This window comes from Notamacropus eugenii, chromosome 3 (assembly GCF_028372415.1).
Source record: "Notamacropus eugenii isolate mMacEug1 chromosome 3, mMacEug1.pri_v2, whole genome shotgun sequence".
Taxonomy (NCBI): domain Eukaryota; kingdom Metazoa; phylum Chordata; class Mammalia; order Diprotodontia; family Macropodidae; genus Notamacropus; species Notamacropus eugenii.
This window is the reverse complement of record NC_092874.1, coordinates 298,944,521-298,965,261: the sequence shown is the minus strand read 5'-3', so window position 1 is coordinate 298,965,261 and position 20,741 is coordinate 298,944,521. Positions and strand designations below refer to the sequence as shown.

The 20,741-nt window shown below is 48.6% G+C and overlaps 1 protein-coding gene across 1 annotated transcript in view; it reads right to left on the bottom strand.

Annotated features, from left to right (window-relative positions):
- Positions 1–20,741, bottom strand: part of CACNA1I (calcium voltage-gated channel subunit alpha1 I) — a 221,031-nt gene that overhangs the window by 67,990 nt on the left and 132,300 nt on the right. Inside the window, exons 8-9 of the mRNA XM_072656199.1 lie at positions 13,051–13,363; positions 9,839–10,239 (exon numbers count right to left, since the gene is read on the bottom strand). Of these exons, the coding sequence (XP_072512300.1) occupies positions 9,839–10,239; positions 13,051–13,363 (714 nt within the window). The remainder of the gene's footprint in view (positions 1–9,838; positions 10,240–13,050; positions 13,364–20,741) is intronic.

The following is a 20,741-nucleotide window of genomic DNA, read 5'->3' as shown; positions in this document are numbered from 1 at the left end:
ATCCATGTGTATGCTCATGGGAGGGTGGGTATGCCCTAGGAGCCATCATGACTCTCATTTGCCTAGAACCTCAGGTTGACAAAACACTTTTCTCATGACTGCCCACTGAAGGATCATGGCATCTTAGGGCTAGAGCTGGAAGAAATCCAGGCCCTTTATTTCACAGATGGAGAAACTGAGACCCAAAGAAGGGAAGTGATCTGTCCAACATCACACAGGTATGATGGCAGCTCTAGGACTTGTAACCTTGGGCAAATGTCTAGGCTCCAGTTTCCTTATTTGTAAAATTAAGAGATTGGAAGATACAATCTCAAGACTGTTGTAATGGATCTTGCTCTGGACTTAGGGTTAGGAAAACCTATTCAAAATATTGAGCAGTCACTTCCTCCATGTGGGCAAGTTTCCCCATCTGTGAAATGGGTTGGATTCAATAGTCAATGAGGTCTCTTTCAGTCTTGAAATCTTCTTGCCTCTGCTAAGGTCCCTTACACAGTTCCCGAAAGGGCTGTCGCTACCTTAGCCCCTAGTTTCCATTCCTCCCGCATCAGAAATCTCTGGTCAAATGCCCCCACCCACCAGAAGATACAGGTCTGCAATGCTCCCCAGCATCCTTGCCCTCAAAGCAGGATGGGGATGGGGACCCAGTCTCATTTCCTCTGAGTAGGAAAAAGGTGAGAAAATGCCCTCTCTAGCCCTATGTCTGGGGATTCTTATCTATATACTAGCTTTTCAAAAATCCAAATAAAAAGAGAAGGCCCTATTTCCATCCATAATTACATTTGAATACCAAAATGAGCCCGGGAAAGAGAGAACAAAGCCCCGGAGGGAGGGAGGACTTGTTGGGAAGAGGAGGGGGTGAGGAGGGAGGGCCCACTGTGGGGAGAAAGGGAGGGAGACGGAGCAGAGGCTGGAACCCGCCAGGCAGTAATGATGTCTGATGCCGGCTGGGCACCCGGAGCCCAGATGCTAAGCAGAGATGCCAATTTCAACCTGAAGCGAATGATGATGTCAGGGGTAATGAAAAATGTAGAAGGTGACAGGCCGTAATGGTAGATTATCCCCTGGCCCTGGTGGAGGAGGCCCAGCTCCCCCAGCCAGGCAGCCCAGTCTCGCCCCCTCCTCAGAGGAACTCGCTGAATGCTGAGACAAAAGTCGGGCTCTCCTCTCTTCAAGAAAGGTCACCAGCTCCTGCTCCCACGCTCCTGCCTGACAGCTGTTTCTCTAGTCAAGCACACACCTGTTAATCTTTTCCTAATGGGCCATCCATCACTCCTCCAAGCATCTTCTCTGGAGGGAGGCGGAGAGTGATGGGAGAGGGAAGGAGACAGACAGACTGACGGACAAATCAGGAGGTGAGGAGTGAGTGATGGAGCCAGATGCATGGGGGAAGATGGAGACAGAGATAGCCCTAAAGGGATGGAGAAAAGGAGGTGAAGGAGCGGGAGACAGAAAGAAGATTCTGGAAGAGGGGGCTGAGGACAGGGAAGGAGCATCCTAGGGAGGACAGAGGGTCCTGGAATCAGCATGGTTCTCATAAGCCACCTAGTCTAACTCCCTCATCTTAAAGATGGGGAAACTGAGACCCAGAGGATCCCAGAATCTGAGCTGGAAGGAACCTTTTTCAGTACCGTGGAGGAAAAGTGATTTGCCCAAGGTGACACAGGTAGGAAGAAATGATGGTAGGCAGAGAAGACAGTAGAAGGGAAAGAGGTCAGCTGGATCTCCGAGGCCAGGAATGATGCACAGCTGTGAGAAATGCCCAGGCCCCGGTCATTTTTGGAAGGCAAGGGCCAGGGCCTATCCAGCCCTTTGCTCTGTCCCTCAGTGGGGCCAAACTCTCTACTGAAATGAGGACTGTGTCTCCTGCCGAAGGGATATCATTTCTGGCCCAGGACTCCTGAACAGGACTCCTTCCTGGACTGTTGTCCCAGGGATAAGCCTTGGGGAGGAAGCAGAAAAGGGAGGTCCAATCTCTCTTCCTAGCTTGGGAAGGCTGATCAAGGACATAGCAGCTTCTGTCCTTGCCTGTCCCTCTCCCCCATACACACAGAGGCCCCAGCACCCCATCCAACTTGCCTGCTATCCCTCCCCACCAAACTTTCTGGCCTGAGTCATGGAATGATACCTAAGGAGGAAACGACTCCCTCAGGGCTCATCCTGAAAGCCTGGGAACAGGAATCCTTCCAGCCATGACACCCACAATTCCTCACACTGAGCCAGAGAAAGACAAAAGCCAGAAATGATGGGAGTGCTGGGAGTGAGCCTGGGCCGGGGAGGTGGGAGGAAATCCCCAGCTTCCTTCAAGGCTTGGCTTAGCTGACACCTCCTACAGGAAGCCTACCCCAATGACTTCTGCCCAAGATGGTTGAAATTCAATTCAATCCAACAAACACTTGTGGAATATCTACCATACAGAAAGGCAGCATCCCATATGGGACAGAGAACTGACTCTGGAGTCAGAGACTCTGTGTTCAAATTCTGCCCTCCATGGAACTTTGGACAATTTCCTAAACCTCTCTGATCTTCAGTTCCTGGGAACTAACATGGCAACCAAAAAGACCAGTGAGCTCTAGGGTTCACACACACACACACACACACACACACACACACACACAATTTGGGGGTAAGGCAAATCTACTGCATCCTATTCTACAATTCTTAAACTGCTTAGGAGTAAGATTGAAATTAAACAGAAAACTGAAAAAGGAGTGTCCTCCCTGGGCCAATCTAACTTGGGAGTGGGGAGGCCAGATCTATGATTTTGCTGATACAGGGAAACCACATGAGGAAATCCCCGTTACCAACAAAAATTGGTGATTGCTCAGCAATTTATAATCTTACAAAGTTACCAGAGGCATTCAGAATGGAAATGACTTACCCAGGGTCACACATCATTATGGATCAGGGGCCAGACTTGAACCCAGATCTTTGTGATTGTGAGGCCAGCCCTTCATCTACTAAGCTACACTACATCCCAATGTAAAAATAGATCCTGAGAAAAACTGGCTTTTTGTTCACCTGTTTCCAAGAGCCTTTGACCCAATATAGCTCATATTAAGAAAGTCCCTGGCCCATGGAGGGTCCTGTGCATGACAGTGTGGTAGGGACCACATTTCTATTAGGCACAGTCTGCCTCATAGAGTTTACATCTGTGTAGGTGGAGAGTCTGGGTATCATATACCCTCTAAGGGAGACAATGAGCACAGCCTGAAAATGAGGTAACTACAACTGAAATGAAATCTCAGATTCTCAGAGCTACAGGGGACCCCAGAAGTCCTGCTCTAGCCTGCACCTGACCAGTAAACAACATCCTTAGTGGGGGAGGTCATCCAGTTTTTGTTAAAAGATCTCCAACGAAGTGGTGTACACTTCTTCCCAAGGCAACCTGCTCCACACCAGGATGGCCCAAATTGTTAGGAAGTTTTGCTTTCATGATATTGAAATTTGCCTCCCTGAAAATACCTCCCACCATCATTCTGCTCTCTGGGACCAAAGTCAATTGCTCTTCTAGGTGACCACCCCTCCAATGCTTAAAGACGGCCGCCATGCCTCCCTCTTCCATCTTTTCTGGGCAAGCCTAAACATCTCTGTGAACACCACCACCTCCTAACCCAGGACAGCCTGCACTAGTTTGGGTCATCTCTCTTTCTTAGAAAGTTTTTGTCAACATCAGCCTAAATCAGCCTTTTTACAACTTCCCCCAATGGATCCTGGTTGGGACCAAAGAGGATAAGCTCAACCCTTCTTCCATGTCAGACTCTTCATGATCCCATTGACCACAGCACTTTCAGGTCTTTCTATCATCCACTGTCTCTTGAAGTCTGTCCAATCTTCCAAGTAACAGTCCTTCAAACAACGGAAGAAGACAGCTTCCATATCCCCCAGAGATTTATCTTCTCCAGTCACCCACATCCTGCAACTAGGTCTCATGTAGCACGATTCTCAAAATGTGGACCAGAGAGACCCAGAAGCCTGACACTCATTCCGAGGATCCACAAAGTCAGAACCATTTTCACAATGACTGACATTTTAATTCCTGGTATGGTAAACATTGATAGATATAAGTCACATAGACAAAAGCTCTCAGGGGATCCTTAATAATTTTAAGAGGGTCAATGGGTCTGAGACCAAAGAACCGCTGATCTCTGCCATCTTAGCCAGGCAAAGAATAGGAGAAGTGATAGATTTGGAGGCAGAGGATCAGGTTTAAATCCAAGTTTAGCTACTTATTCTTTGCGGGATCATAAGTTCTTTGCTCCACAGTTACCTCAGAAAGGGATCAGATGGTTTCTAGAGTCCTTTCCTGCTCTAATCTAGGCTCTATGCATTAAGTGCCTACCGTGCACCAGGCACCTGTTATTATGTTTGTCCTTCGTTGCCGAAGAAGATCATGCCATCAGAGAAATGATGACATGACTTGCACTTGACTTTGTTTTGAGTGAGGGAGGGTGGGGCAAGGTCACACAGGGTACCCCGTGCTGGTTGTACAAAGAGGGAAGAGGCCTTCCATTCTTTCCCCGCCATTGTCCCCAGATGGATGCCCTGCTTTCCAGATGGAAGATGCTGGTATTTGGTGCTTTCTTTTGCTTGACCTTTCAGGGCAGAATTAGGAATGGTGGAAGCTGCAAAGAGGTAGGTCAGGAATAATTTCCTTACAGGGAGAGTCACCCACATGTAAGGGCTGTTTGAGAGGTAATGTGTTTCCCTTCTTTAAGGTTTTTCAATAGACTCTGGTTGGGATGCTATCGATGGACTCTGGAGTCCCTTCCAGCTCTGGAATTCTAGGCTTCTTTCTGATCACAGCCAACCTGCTCCCCCACACTCAATCACTGACAGGAGATGGGGGGCGGTGTTGGTATAACCCCGATACTCTGGGGCACGATTGGTGGAACTGTGGGAGAGAGAAACGTGTGTTCGTTCTTCTGAGCCAGCGGCTTCCCATCCCTAGAGATGGCAGGCACTGAGATGACTGTCTCTACCTGTCAATCAGTAGATCGACAGTGTGGCAGAGTGACAACACGGAGGGGTGGACGCTCCCTTCTGCTGTTGTCATCCACCCCGCTCGCGGCTCACCGATAGCTCTCCTCGGTGGGCACGCGCCTTAGACAGAGCATCCTGAAATAAACACGGGGGTGGAACGTTTGCTGCTCTCTGTCTGGGAACTGAGATTAAAAATATCAATCGGCCCAGAACGATGCTTGGCTGACTTGAAACAATTGCTGTTGCTTTATAAAAATACCTTTAAAAATAACAGATTTGCCCGATGTCACCCTCATTTCTTTCCTGACAATCTGGATGTCTAGGCTGCTGGTGGGAGGGAATATGTAAGAGACGATGATCCAAATACCACAGTGTAGTGGACCAGAGCCTCAAATTTAGAGTCAGGAGTCTTGAATTCAAATCTTACCTCAGAGACTTACTACTTGTGTAACTTTAAGCACATTGTTTAATCCCTCTGAGCCTGAGTAAAATGAGAATAATGATACCTGAGACACTGACCCCACAAGTTTGTTGTAAGAAAAGCAGTTTGTAAACCTCAAAAGCATCAAATAAATATTATTATTATGATTACTGTTAGTCTGTGGCTGAAGCTACACATTCCTGGCTCTAAAATTTTATAGGCTTGTCAGAGAAAATCATAGAATTGGCCCTAATGTTTCTAGCCCATCGCCTGGCACACACACAGTAGGAGCTTAATACATGCTTGCTAATTGACTCATTGGATCAAAATGTCAAAATGGTAAAGGAAGCTATTTTGAAAAGGAGGAAACTGAGACCCAGTGGGGGGAAATGGCTGCCCAAGGTCCACAAAGGCCTTGTTTGAAGACAATGTGAGGTCATGGAGAGAGCCCCAGACTTCACGTCAGTAGCCTTGGGTTTACATCCCCATTTCTAATTGTTCCTGATTTTGTGCCAGGGATGTAGATTGTCTAAACCTGAAGATGAGGGCTGTCTAGGCCCTTTCTCACCAGCACCTTTCTTTTCTTAGGCTCTAGCTGCCCGGTTGCCATTTTTGCTCTATTTTTCCCCAACCAAACATCCTCCTTCTCACTGGAGAAGAGAGAGGCCAGATAAGGGATAAGTAGTTCTGCTTTCTTTCCATCAGATGTTGCTGTGGCCTCAGCTACTTGGAGCAGTGGTCCTGCCTGTCACTTCATTGATATTTCTGTATTTCTTCATAGGTTTCAAAAGTCCTTCCTGTTATCCATGTGAAGGTCTGGTAGGAGAGAAGCCCCATCTGGCAGGCTTGGAGGATAGGGAGAGGTCACTCCAAATCAATTCTGATCAGAGAGGTCCAGAGAGTGTAAGCAAAAAACCAGGATGAGGGAAATCCATACACAAACACCTACTGTGTGCTAGGGATATAAAGAAAAAAAGGCCCCTCCCCTCATCCATATTCAAAGTGAATCCCACCTGGTTCACTTTGCCCTGGTAGAGAAACGACTTGTAAGGTCTCTGGACTAGTCTCTAGTCAGTAATCATGGCCAATCTCCATGTGAACCAAGCTTCAGGCTTCTTACAGGTTCCTGATGCTTTGTATTCATGCCAAGGCATGAGCCTTTACTCCCATCTTCTCTAAGTGTCTTACGTGGCCTCACTGATACCTTCAGATAGTACTATCTTTCCTCCATGGTCCAAAGCTTTTGAGTCTGCTGCGTCTTCAGAATTCCATTGATGTGAGCCTCCACCCCTCTTGGACCAGCTCCCTCATTGAATCTCAAGCTATGGGGTTTTCCTCTCCTTTTGCTGAAGTCCCAAATTGAAGGGGAGCATCAGACTACTCTGGGCTCTCTTCCCTCAGCATGAACTCCAAAGATGGCATGAAGACTTCTTCCAAATTTCACCATTTCTCCTCCAGTCTCCAGGTCTTCCTTATTGGTGAGAAGAGTAGTTACCCCACTGGTGACCTCCCCCTGCTGAAGCATGAGAATTCCAGCAACACAAAGACTTTCTCCACAGTCCTGCTCTTGTCAGTCCAACAGTTCTAGGAGACCTCCAGAGAGCCAGAGACCCCACTGGTCCCCTATGCGTGCTGCTGCCCAACCCCCATCCAGAAGCAGGAGGTGTTTGGAAGTTGTGGTTGTGGTTGTGTGTTAGGGTTTGTCCTTCATTCTGTAAGAGGACCATGGCATCAGGAAGGTGATGGCATGACTTGTAACTGAATTGAATTTGAGTGAGGGAGAGCTGTGCAAAGTCCCCAGCCTTACCTTCTCCTCCGGAGCCATCTGGGTACAATGGCCAGGTATGGATCAGGACAAATGAAGATGGCCCAAAGGCATCCAAAAATGCTTGGTGGGTGAATCAACAAGTTCCAAAGTGATCTCTGTCTTACAAAGGAAGACTTGCCCAGGGTCAGTGAGTTTCTGAGGAAGGACTTGAAACTGAGTCTTCCAAGCCTTAACTCCATCACACATATAACATACCAGGCTACTGCTTCAAGGCCCTGTCAGTGGCTATCACGGTCCCTGTTAGCTGAGCTAAGTGTTTTTTGTTCAGCTAATCTCTTTCTCAGAAGTCAGGCAAAGTTCCTTCCTGTGTCTTGGATGATAGCCTCCCTGGGGAAGGGGGTAAACCAGCTGGGCCTGAGCCTGGAGCTGTACAGAAGATCTCCATTCTCTCCTACCTGGTGAGGCAGTCAGTCACCATGCCAGTGATGGATGCTAAGCAGTCAGTGAAAAGATAACTGGTCCATAAGAAACCCTGGGAATGGGACAGGTGACATTACAGGGATGTGGACATGGGAAGGTCCTGGGGGCTCCTACCATGAGGCTCCTCCCTATCAAGAACCCAGTGGTGTTTTTAAATCAAGTCAGAATGACTGGCAAACTAGTGACTCTGAACAAAGAAGCAGGTACAGTGCCTGAGCCATTCCCATGGGGGGTATTTAAGTAAATTGAATAGTTTGAGGACTGGGTTAGGTAATGAAGAGGGAAATGAGAGTGAGGAGCAGGAAAGAGAAGGAGGCTGGGAGAGGAGACAGAACCCCAGAGAGGGCTATGTGGGAGTGGGGGAATAGGGGAAAACAAGACTTCTGAAACAGAAGAAAGGTAAGGAAGAGAGAGAAGGGTGAAGGATGAGAGGGAGAGAGTGGGGAGGAAGGCAGGGAATATGAAGAAAATAACCCTGGAGAAAAGGCTCATGGGATGAAGAACTAGAAGGGACACACACACACACACACACACACACACAACATGTAGTTCAACCCTCCCATTTTACAGATGGGAAAACAGAGGCCCAGGGTGGGGGAATGAAAATGGTAACATGGTATAGTGGAAGAAATGCTGGATTTGGAATCAGAAGACTTGGGTTTGAATCCCTGTTAACCACTTCATGTCTTGTGACCCTGAGTAAGTCACTTCACCTCCCTGGGTCTCAGTTTCCCCAGACAGCCTCTAAGGTCCCAAGGTCAAAGTGAAGCCAGGAGCAGGTAAGCAGAGACTGAAAAGGATTATAATAATGACACTTAGGATTTATATAGCACTTTAAGGTTCCCACAGTGCTCTCCATGGAATACATTATTTCATCTGAAAAGGTAAGCATAGAATGACAGGTTGGAAAAGGGACCAGCTCTTACTTGTAGCAATAGTCCTGACAGCAGCTCATTGAGCCTCTCCTCAAACACCTCTAATGACAGGGAGCTCACTACTCACCAGAACATTTTGCCTCTTCCCATTACTATGAGATCTTTCCTTATCCTGAGCCCTGATCTATCTCCCTGATGCCAGGCAGAAGGAGCCACGGTTTACAGCACTGCCCCTGGGGTATCTTCATCCCAGCCCTAAGAGAGGGCACCCACCACCACCAAACAGTTGTTTGCACATCTGTAGCCACCATTCTGGCAACCCTCTAATCTCCCATCCTTTGTCAGAGCCATGGCTTTCTCATATGTCAAAGTTGAAAGAGACCTTAGAATTGGAAAGTCAGGGCTGCTGGGAGGGGCCTTAGAACAGGGAACGTCAGAGCTTAGAAGGGCCTAAGAACAGGGGATGTCAGAGCTGGGAGGAGACTTAGAACAGGAAGGTCAGAGCTGCGAGGGAGCTGAGAACAGGGGATATCGGGGCTGAGAGAGATCTTAAGGGATATTTAGTCCAGTACTTTGATTTTACAGATGAAAAAAACTGAACTCCAAAGAGACAGGTTAAGTGATTGGCTCAAGATAACACAGCTAGTAAGTAACTGGGTTGGGATTCTAACCTAGGTTCTATTACTTCTAGTCCTGTGCTCCAGGTAATTAATCTATGAGCTGTCTTCAAACATCAGAAATACCAAGTGTCATATGGAAGAGGGCTTAGCCTTGTCCGGCTTAGCCTCAAGAGGTAGAACCAGAAGCAGTGAGTAGAAGATAAGATGAGAGATTTAAGTTTGATGTCAGGAGACCCTCCCCCAAAACAGGAGGTAATCATGAGTTAGCCAGGTGGAAGCTAATAGGTTCTTTGTGAGCAGAGGCTGGATGGTCACCAGTCAAGGATGTTTTCAATAGGATCCTTTGGGGACAAGAGTTGGACCCGGAGGTCCCTGCAAACTGTGTCTCTTCCCCTCTGCCCAGCCCTGCTCTGTATGTAAAGGGTACAGACTTCCCCTGCTGCTGCTACTGCTGCTTAGTAAATATTTATCAGTCTTGCCCTTTCTGAGTTGTGTGACCTTGAGCAAGTCCCTAGATTTCTCTGAGTCTCAGAGAAGTTGCTTCAAAAACCTTCAAATGTCATGTAAATATAAGTTATTACCACTAGTAAGACTTTAAAGGCAATAGCCATTACCCGAGAACCTCAGCATCACTCTGCCCCTTCCTCAGCCCCACCCCCAGCTCCTACAGGCCAGAGTTTGGGGCAACACTCACCTGTTCATGGTGTTCGATGCCCATGCTGACTGTGTTCACCAGGATGGCAATCATAATGCCTCGGTTAAAATATTTGCTGTCCACGATGCCCCTCAGCTTGACCCTCACCTCCCGCCATATATCCCCACACAGCCTAGCTGCCCCATTGTCTTTCTCTCCCTCTTCTTCCTCCTTCTCCAGGTCCAGGGTTCCTTCACTGCTCTCTCCACCTTCCCCTTCATCACCATTGGCAGAGCCTTCCTCCTGCCCAAAGTCATCATCACTCTCTGCCAGGGACAGACGTTGATCTCTCTCTTGCTGGCAGTGGGGGCAGTTGCCAGGGTCAGAGGTCTGTGTCACAGAGATAGACTGCACAAGAGTATGGGGTGGGTAATCCAGGGGGATGTGTTTCTGGCACAACCCTGTAAGTTAAGGAGAAGGGGCTACAGTCAGGCTCCTTGTGGTAGACCAGTTCCCAAAAGACTCCAAAGGAAAGATCAGAAAATTGAATGAGAATCCCCTCACAACAAAAAGAACCATAATTCAACACCAAGTCTATGCACATTTTTCAAGAACCTACTCTGATAAATCCTGTGCTCAGTGTTGGGTATATAAAGACAGGTGCAAGCTCTGCCCTCAAAGAGCTCATGATCTAAAGAGGAAAAGAATGAGTACACAAATAACTATGACACAAGGGAGAGTGAGGTCAGTGAAAAGGAGAGATCTAGACAAGGAGAAGGAAAGGGAATGACATTTATATGTACCCATCCCATGTACCAAGCACTATGTGCTAAAGCATTGTGCTAAGTACTGTTTATGAATATTATCTCATCTGATCCTTACAACAGCCCTGCAAGGCAGATGCTATTTTCTGAGGAGGCAAAAATCAGTTGGCTCCAGTTTGAATCCAATTCTATTTACCAGTTGTATAAACGTGTCTTGAAGACATGATCCCAGAACTTTCTTCAGGAGGGATCAGGGAACAAATGCTTCATGGAGAAAGCAGCTCCTAAGCAAGGCCTCAAAGCACCATAGCATCTTCAATTTAGAGCTGGAAGAAACTTTATGGGTCACCCAATCCAACTCCCTTGTTTTACAGGTTAGGGTCAGAAGCAGAGGGTTAGGAAAATGAAGCAACTTGCCCATAGTCACATAGTCTGCAAGGAGCAGATCCAGGATTTGAACCCAGATCTTCTGATTCCAAATCCAATATTTTCCCCACTAAACCACACTGTTCATTCTTAGGAGAGACTTCAACAAAAGGAGCCATGGCAGGAAGGCAAGAACATTACACATATAAGGGACAGTGTGAGCAAGGGCACAGGGCTATCTTCTCCACTTAAAGGCTTACAGGATCTTTTGCTCAAGTTCAAATTTCTATGATGCCACAGCAGCTTTTCTCAAAGAGTGGTCTCTCCTGGGGGCCTATTTGGCAACTTGTTGCCATAATCAGGAAGGAACAAAGAAAAGAAGGAAGGAAGAAAAGGAAGGAAGAGGGGCAGGAAGAGAGGAAAGAAGGAAGGAAGGAAAGAAGGAAGGAAAGAGGGGAGGGAGGGAGGGAAGGAAGAAAGAAAAATGAAGAAAGAGAAGGAAGAAGAGAAGGAAGGAGAAAGGAAGGAAGGGAGGGAGAGGAGGGAGGCAGTAGCTTCTTGCTACACAGCTTAATTATAACCAACAGCCTTAATGAGGACCCCAGCCTCTTCTCCACTCCAGACCACCTGTAGGCAGTCTCTCTAAGCAGGGAGAGCCCAGAATTCTAGGCTTGATCTCCTAAACTGGCCATTAACTGTGATTCCAGTGCTAAGTGTGTTGACAGAGAACACCAAAGGTCTGGGAATGACGACCACCTATGGGCAATAAGCTCAACACCAGCTTTGTCTCTGATGATACTTTACTTTGTCAGAGGTCAAGGGACTTTGTCTCTCATGCTTAGTTAGGGGAATTCACTTAAGCTATCACTCGCTAGTCTCCTCAAAAATAGCAGCAGCCTCTGCACTGATTCTGGTGACCCTTTTCTCTCCCGGGGATAAGTATAGGGTTTAGGATTAAAGAATGAAAGAGACGAAAGGCATGTGGATGACTCAGAAGCCCTCTCAGATCATCTAGTCCAAGCTCTTCACTTTACAGACAAGGAAATTGAGGCCCTGGACTTGAAAAGACTTGCCCAGGGTCACAGAGGTTGTAAGCATCAGAGGTTGGATCTCAAGCCTCCCACTTTGTCATTTGACTTCCCAGGATCCTCCTGTGAGGCTCAGATGAGATCGAGTGCATTAAGTGATCTTGCAAACTTTAATGCGCTACAGAAATGTCAGTCATTGTCATTTTAGGCCCTCGACAATCTGGCTCCAACCTACAAACTACCATTCCAGTCTTCTCTCATACTTGTCCTCCTCCATGAGTACCATGCTTGAGGACCAAGGATAGCTCCAAGTGCCTCAGATAGAGCCTCTGCTCTCCTTCCTACCCTGCCTGTGCTCACCCCATTCTCAGACCCACTGCCCTCCCTCCTTCCCCTCACCCCCACCATCTTCTCTCATAGTATTCTGTTTTCCTAAGAGACTTTAACAGAACTGAAGTGATCTGACTTGGCAGCAAAAAAACTACCAGGTCATCTACCTCTCTGGCCATGGCTCACCTCTGAGAATGGCGACCATGCCATGTCCCAGCTCTTTCTCCTCAGCTCTCAGCATGGGGCCCAGCATACAACAGGAATTCAGTGAATGTTTTCGGTAGTCAGCTGTAAGTTACTGTTGTCGGCTTTAAGGGATTTTTTATCTTTGCATTCCCAGGGTCCAGCACAGGGCCTTGCACAGAGCTGGGCCTGTGATTTCATAACTACAAAGAACTCCCAGGTCAGGAAATTCCCTCTTGCAAAGCATGGTGGCACCTTCTCTGTATGTTAGTATCTTAGAGAATTGCCAAAAGCACCAAGAAGTTACTAAGAAGTTGCCTAGGGTCACACAGCCAGTAGGTGTCAGAGATGGAACTTGAACCCAGGTCTTCCTGACTCCAAAGCCAGCTCTCTATCCATGGTGCTTAATAACTATTTGTTGAACTGAATGGCCTTGTACCTCTGTATTTTGTTGGGCCCCTAGCCCAATGCAGTGTACACAGTGAGTTATAAGTGGGTGTTAATTAAGTAAATCAATGAATGAGTTTTAAGGGATGGTTATTCTTTCTGGAGTGAGTGGCCTGGACTTGTGGGGCATGCTTCCTCACCCCAGGGCACTTACTGTCCCGCTTCTGCTCCTTGGCATTTCCCATCTCAGGCTTGGCCCCCACGCCAGGCTCTACCTGGCCCTGGTGGCGGCTGCGGAGGGCATGGTAGAGGCCTAGGCTTCGGCGCTTGGCCTTTCTCAGAATGTGGCAGACATACTGGAATATCTCCTCGTAACAATCCCCAGGCTCTGCGTAGCTGGCCACGGTGCTGGAGGACAGGTACCGCCTGCGCTGCTCCTGCATCAGCTGGTGCTCTCTCTGCTTGGTCTCGGAGAACTGGGTCGCTATGACAACGAGGCACAGGTTGATCATGAAGAAGGAGCCCACCTGTGACCAACGGGGAGGAGAGGAAGGAGAACGACGGAGATGGGGGGGTGGGTTGAGGGGAGGGGCACATGGAGAAAGGCAGAAGCAGAGGCAGAGACCGGGGAGACACCGAGAGACAGAATGAGACCATTGGACCCACACAGGGGAGGAAGGGAGAAAAAGAGAGAGACCAAGAGATACGGTGAGAGAGTGAGGGATGACATACACAGAAAGACAAGAGATGAACATACAGAGGGAGAGAGGGAGGGAGGAAGGAGAAATAGAGAAAAGAGACAAGAGAGAATGAGAGAGAGGAGAGGGAGGAGAGAGAAATAGAAAGAGAGACACAGAGAGAGATATGCACACATACAAAGATTTGACAGAGACACAGAGACAAGGACAGATACACAGAAAGGGACCAAAAGAGACAGTATAAGAGACAGATAGATAGATAGACAGATAGACAGACATATACACAAAGACAGGAGAGACAAAGCAAGGGAAGGACATATAGACAGAGGCAGAGAGATGAAGAGAGACAGCCAAACATATATATATATAACATACACACAAAATCAAACAGACGGACAGAAGCAAGAGACATGAAGAGACACAGTCAGACATTCACACAAGATGAGAAAGAGACCAGAGAAAGTGAGAGACAGGTAATGGCACAAAGTTTTGGAGAAAGAGATAGTGAGAGAGAGGGACAGAGAAAGAAAATCAAATAGACACAGAGGCATAGAGACACAGACAAAGACAGAAGATAGAAGACTGCTCAGGTTGGGCCCTGAGAGAAGCCCGTTACAGGGAGGGGCTGAAGATGAGGAGCCCTTATTTTCTAGGGTTGGGACTTGGGGTAGGGGAGGGCTCATTTGAGGAGGGAGGGGGGCTCGGGGTGGCAGCCAGGCTTCTGCTTTGGAGCTCAGAGCCCAGTAGATGCAACCCTGCATTACCCATCTAACCTATTGTCTTCATTCCTTCTCACCACCATCAGGCAGGAAGGAATGTGTAGGGAGGCAGTAGTCTAAGGGACTCTGACCTTCCCAGAGAGGAAGGTTGCTCTCTCTCTCTCTCTCTCTCTCTCTCTCTCTCTCTCTCTCTCTCTCTCTCTCTCTCCCCCTCCCTCCCATCTCTCTCTGTCTTTGTCTCCCTCTCCCTCTCTCTCCCTCTCCTCTGCAATCTCCTCCCTTCTCCAGGGCCTTGAAGGAGGACCAAGAGAAAAACCTCTGGTGAAATGAAACTTCCTATTGGTTTTCAATGGGGAAAACACAGGAAGAGAAAACCCTTGGAGAGGCTGGCAAGGTTTCTCCTTCGGCCTGGACAGCTTCCTCTGCCTGAGAGGGACCAATGGCAGGAGGGAAACCTTGGCTCAGGCAGAGAGAACCCTTCTCTGGCCCCTCTAACCTCCCTGTACCCTATCCTTTAGGCCCCCAATTCCTCCACTCGTATTCCCGGCCCCCTGGCTTGGTGTATCCAGAACAATGCAACTTTAAGAGAATTTTCAAAGTCACCAAACAAGCACCTCCAAGCTCCGCCAGGCACAGGGGCTGGAGACAGAATCCCTCAGATTAATGCCTGCCTTCGAGAAGCTTACACTCTGCTTGGAGGAGGCCAGTAAACAGATGAGGGAATAGGAGGTGGTTTGTGGAGGGGCAGAGCCTGACCTTGGAGGACCAGGAGGGAGGCAGCTCCAGCTCCACGGAGGCAGGACATGGAAGGGCAAGTGGGGGAGTCTTAAAAAGGAGATTTTGAGTGGAGCATAGTGAATGGGAAACAATGAGAAATTGGCCTGCGTACCTCACTGAGGGGTGGGGGCTGGGGGTGGGAGGGAGGCCTTGCAGTCTTAGAGTAGATGTGAGCCTCCTTATTTTACACATGAGGTACCTGAGGTGCAGCTGAAGACCTGCAGAGGCTTACAAGACAGCAAATGTTCTGAGGAAGGATTTGAATCTAGGTCTTCCTGACTGCAAGACCTCTCCTTTATCCTCCATCCTCCAAGGTTAACATCCCTTCTTTTCAGGAGACTCTCAAAGCATCCAGGACCAAGAGTTGGAAAGAACCTTGGAGGCTCTGACATCATGTGCCCAAAGAACCCTCCCAGCTCAGACATTCCCTGTTCTAAGGCCCCTCCCAGCCCTGACATTCCACATTCTAAACTCCCCCTCAGCTGATGTTCCATGTTCTAGAATCCAATCGTCTTATTTTAGAGATGACTTAAGTCACTTGTCTAAGATCACACAGGTTGCAAGGAACCAAGCTAGGATTTGAACCCAAGGCCTCAGAATCTAGAACTATGTTCTCTTGGCTATACCATTCAAGGACATAAAGCTACCAACTTCCCAGCTGCTGATTTTTACCAGTTTGATATCTGCCCACCCCACCTGCCTTTCTGCTTCCCCTCCCCTTGGGCATTGGCTTTTGGGACACCCTTGGGTCCAACACCCTTTTCTGTTTTCTCCCTAGGCTCCCCCTCCCTCTGGGGCCCAGGTGCCTGAAGACTGGGGAGTCAATCCCAGCAACCCCTCTGTATTTCAAAGGAGGAAGGCCCTGCTTGCTGTCATTTGCATAAGCCTTTGAAAACCACCCAGGGCCTGCTTAGGAGCTGGACAGAAAGATGCTTTCTATCCCCTTCAAAGCAGATTCTAAATCCAATGTTTGCTGCCCTTTCAATCAATCCAGCCTCTTCCCTCCCTTCTCCTCCCACCCTCTAAACTCACTCTGATGCTTTCTCTTTCTCCCTTTTCAGAAAGAATGGAAATTGGTTTTCTGGATGGGAACCCACTTCCCTGGAGGATTGTGGGAAATGTCCCCTACTGCTACGGTCCAGCCCTCTGGACAAGCCTAGTGTCCTGCTCCCGTGCCAGCTGCTCAGCTGAGCCTTCTACTCTGTCCCCTCACAGAACAAGAATCCAGAGATACCTGGAGCTGACTGAGCCCTCTCAGAGAAGCTGGCCCCAGCCTTTATCTTACTGATGATGGAATAATAATCACAAAGTTTCATCTTAACAGATCTATAAGTACATCATCTCATCTATTGAGCTAAAGAGTCCTGGGTGGATTCTGTCCAGTCTCTGGGGACTCACAAAGCTGGCCCCAAATCCCTGCCACTTGCAGTTAAAGGAACAGAGACTCTGCAACATACGAGCTGCCTCATGAACATCCCCAGGCCTCGGTTTCATCAGTTAAATGGGGCAGCTGGACAAGACAACCTCTACAATCCCTTCCAGTTCTACATCCATGACTATGAACCATGAGATCTCTCCTCTGATGCTCCCAATCCCCAAACCCCTTGATGCCTCCCCTAGACTCTCTCCTTTGCCTCTTCTCCTTGTCAAGGCCAATCTCTCTCAATCACTCCTCTCCAGGCCGTCTTCGATCTTTATGTCTAATCACAATCCTTCCCCACTGTTTATGAAGATGCTCAGGTCTACACCATCCTTAAAGGAAAAGCATCAGTTGGCCCTCTTCTCTCCTCCAGCTGCCAGTCACCCTCCTCCCTTTCTCTGCTAAACTCCTAGAAAGAGCTGTCCACTCTCGCTGGCCCCACTTCCTCACTCCACACTCACTCATCTGCCCCTGGAAAGCTGGCTCCAATCCCTGGCACTCTGCTCTACCTATTCTTCCCAGAATAGGAACCAGGACCAGGAAATAGGACCAGAAACTTAATTCTCCATCCCATGGACCGTTCTCAGGACCTCCCTGCAGCTCTGAACACTGCTGACCCAACTCCTCCCTGGCCACTCCCTCCTGTCTTGATTTCAGTGACTTCTCCCTCATTCACAGGCCACCTCCAGATCCAACCTAAGACCTGAGGAACTAGAAAGTCCAGCAGCCTTCTCATCTTTCTCCACACCACTTGCTAAATCTCATTGGCTCAAATATCGATTAGCTTGCTCCAGCCTGAATTTCTCCCCTGGAGGCCAGTGAGGCATGGTGCCAAGTGCCTGCTGGAGATCTCTTCCTGTGTGGCCTGTAGGCATCTCAAACTCAGCCTGTCCAGAACTGGATCCATCCTCTTTCCCCCTGATTCCATGTCCCTCCTCATCTCAATCATTGTTGACTCTCTCCCCATCAGCTGCCAAATCTTAGCACTTCCACCTTCACAAATCTCTCAAATCCAGCACCTTCTCTCCACTCCCAGATAGTGCTACAGTTCTGGTCATGGAGACCATGATGAGAGCCTTCTCCTGATTGTTCCCCCCCTTCCCTCTCCAGCTGCCTAAATAACCTTCCTTAGATACAGATGTGCCAATGGTCCTCCCTCCTTCTCTGACCTCCCAGGATCCTTTACTTCCTTCAAAGCTCAGTTCAAGGGCCACCTCTGCCAGGAAGTCTTCTCTGTCTCCCCTTCTCCTATCACAAGTGTTTTCTCTCTTCTCCATTGTCTTTGTCTACAGAATCCTGGAGATGGAAGGGAGCTCAGAAGCCCTGAGTGCAACCCCCTCATTTTATAGTGGGAGAAACCGAGACAGAAGTTAAGTGACTTGCCCAGGGTCACACAGGTAGTAGGTGGATGAGACAGGATTTGAACCCAGGTCTTCCTATGTTCATTGCTTAATGTTCATTGCTATTTCCACTGTGGTAGGCTGCCTCTCTAACTTGTGGATATGTAGTTCCCCCACCCCCCACCCCAGCCCAGTGAAAGGTAAGTAAGCTTCCAGGGCTGTGTCCCTTCTGTCTTTTCTTCCCTAGAGTTGAGCATGGCCCTTGGCACAAGTAGGAACTGGGGGTCCTCTAGCTCCTCTGGGCTAGTCTCTCTCTATCCACCAGGCCATCTATTCCCTGCCCATGACCCCTCAGTCTATCTATGTTTCCCCTTCTGTCCTGTCTGGAATTTTGTATTTCAGATCAGAAAGGGCCAGTGTTTTAATGGATTCATGTCTTTCTTCCCCAGAAGTAGGAAATCAGCCAGGCCCACCTAAGTAGGACCCCTCCCTAAGAAATGTCTGAGTTGGCTTGAAACCTGGACCCATGAGGCATGGAGCCCCCATGCCCCCATCTTCCCCCTCCCAGTCCCAAGACCTGAAAGGTTCTACCCCTCTCCTGTCCTTTGCAGGACAAGAGGTGTCAGTTGCCAGTGGGAGGAGTTTGGGGGATGCTCTTTTTGCAGGCATTAGTCCTGGCTCCAGTGGGAGGGGCTCTTTGGGCTTTCCACATCCCTTTCTCTTGTTGCCCCATCTCCTGTCCCCCAGAGTCCCTCCAGTTAAGCCCCATGGCCTTCCCTTAAACAACCAAGTAGCAGAGCCTGTGGCTTTAGGCAGGGGCTAGCTGGTTCATTGTTCTATGAAGTCTTTCAGTCTCAGCTGCAGGGCTTCACCCAAAAGTCAGGACCCTCTGGTCTCTTTGGTGGGTCAAGGAGGGACAGGTTGGGGAAGCCTAGAGGAAGGAATGAGGGTCACCGGGGGAGGATGGCTCTGAGCCGTTGTCCACATGCTCTGCCAGCCGTCAGGAAAATAGGCTCAGAGTTGACTCTGTGGGCTGTGATGAGAGGCCCTGGCCATCCTAGGCTATGAATCACCTTGACATTTTTCAGCCGTACAGTCCCCAGGCCCCCAGGAATGCTTGTCACTGAGGCATCAGTCAATTCCCAGGGACATGGAAGGTGAGGAGGGGGGAGCCTGTGGCCACACTCTAAGGGGTATCAGAGGGGCCGTCAGGAATCAGCATGTTACTCTGAACTCCAGTGTCCCAGCTCCCAGAAGACAGATCATCTTACTAGAAAGCACTGGGCCAGGCACCAGAAAACCAGGAATAAAATTCCAGCTCAGCCAGATACCTCACTCTATGACCATGGTCAAGTCACTCTGCATGGACCAGTTTTCTTGTCTATAAGTGAGAGGGTGGGACAGTGGAAAGAACGCTGCATTTGGGTGCCAAGAAATCTGGACAATTCTCTGCTCTCATCCTTAGACTTGGATAGGTCACTTCACCAACCTCAGAGGATCATAAAATCATAGATTTAGAGGGGGCAAAGACATCAGGAGCCATCTAGTACAGTCTCTACATTTCAGAGGAGGGAAAACATTTTACAGATGAGGCGACTGAGGCCAAAGAGGCCTTATTTTACAGATAAAGAGAATGAGGCTCAGAGAGGCAACCTGACCTCTACCAAAGGTCACAGGGGGAATAAGAGGGGAAAGTCCTCTGTTTTCAAATCTACACCTCTTTCCAGTGTACCATGTGCCAATGTTAAAATCCCAGGCCCTGTGATCTTCTGCCCTCTCTGGCTGAGAGATGCAAAGCTCTCCAAGGATTATGAAAGGTTCTCAGCACATCTGGGAGAACTGCCAGGCCCACTCCTAGAACAGGAATACAACCAGGTCCTTTCATGATCTGGCTCCGTGACAAGAAAGAGGAGAGAGCTCCAGATTTTAGAGTTGGAGTCCGAGGACCTGAGTTCAAATCTTGGTTTTGCCACTTGTATGACCTTGAGCAAGCAATTTCATTTCTCTGGGACTCAGTTTTACCATCTGTAAAATGAGGGAGTCAGACCCCTCTAGGGTCCCTTCTGGCTCCATCTATTATTCCATGACCTTCAAGATCATCTCATTTCATCTGGGACGATAAGTTTAGAGCTGAAAGCTACCTGAGGGTCACCTAAGGGACAACATCTCATTTGACAGATGGAAAGAGGGGTCAGAGGTCCTGGGATCTGTGTGATGGGGATCAGGTCCACAACTTTGTTGGTCTGGGGAACTCCCAGGTGAGAAAGATTCCTACACGAAAGCAAATCAGCATCTACTCTTCAACTTTTCTGTTGCTTAGTCATTTTCAGTTGTGTCTGACTCTCCATGAACCCATTTGGGGTTTTCTTGATAGAGATACTAGAGTGGTTTACCATCTCCTTCTCCAGCTCATTTTGCAGATGAGAAAACTGAGGCACACAGAGTGAAGTGACTCGCCCAGGGTCATGCAGCTAGTGAGTGTCTGAGGACAGACTTGAATTCAGGAAGACAAGTCCTCCTTACTCCAGGTCCGGAGGTCTAACCATTTTGCACTCAGCTATTCTTTGCCTTAAGAGTCTATGAAACTGGCCAAGAGCCTTGGGACATGAATTAACTTGCTCATGGTCACACAGCCAGGACGGGTCAGATGGAAGACTTGAATTAAGGCCTTGCTGGCTTGGAAGTCAGTGCTCTGTCCACTGCACCAGGAAGTCTTTCAGTAAGAATACTCATAATAAGTGTGTGTATTTGTATAGCACTTTGAGTTGGCTAAGTAAGAGTCCCACACTCCCTCTCATTTGCTCCTGTGCAGCAGGTGAGGTCATTATACAGGCCTACCACCCATCCCCCTCCTCCCCATCCCCTCCCCAGGGACTCTAAGCTCCCTGAGAGCACTCGAGGACCCTTCTTTATCTGCTCAGAAAACAAATGGACTGAATTTCCTCAAACAC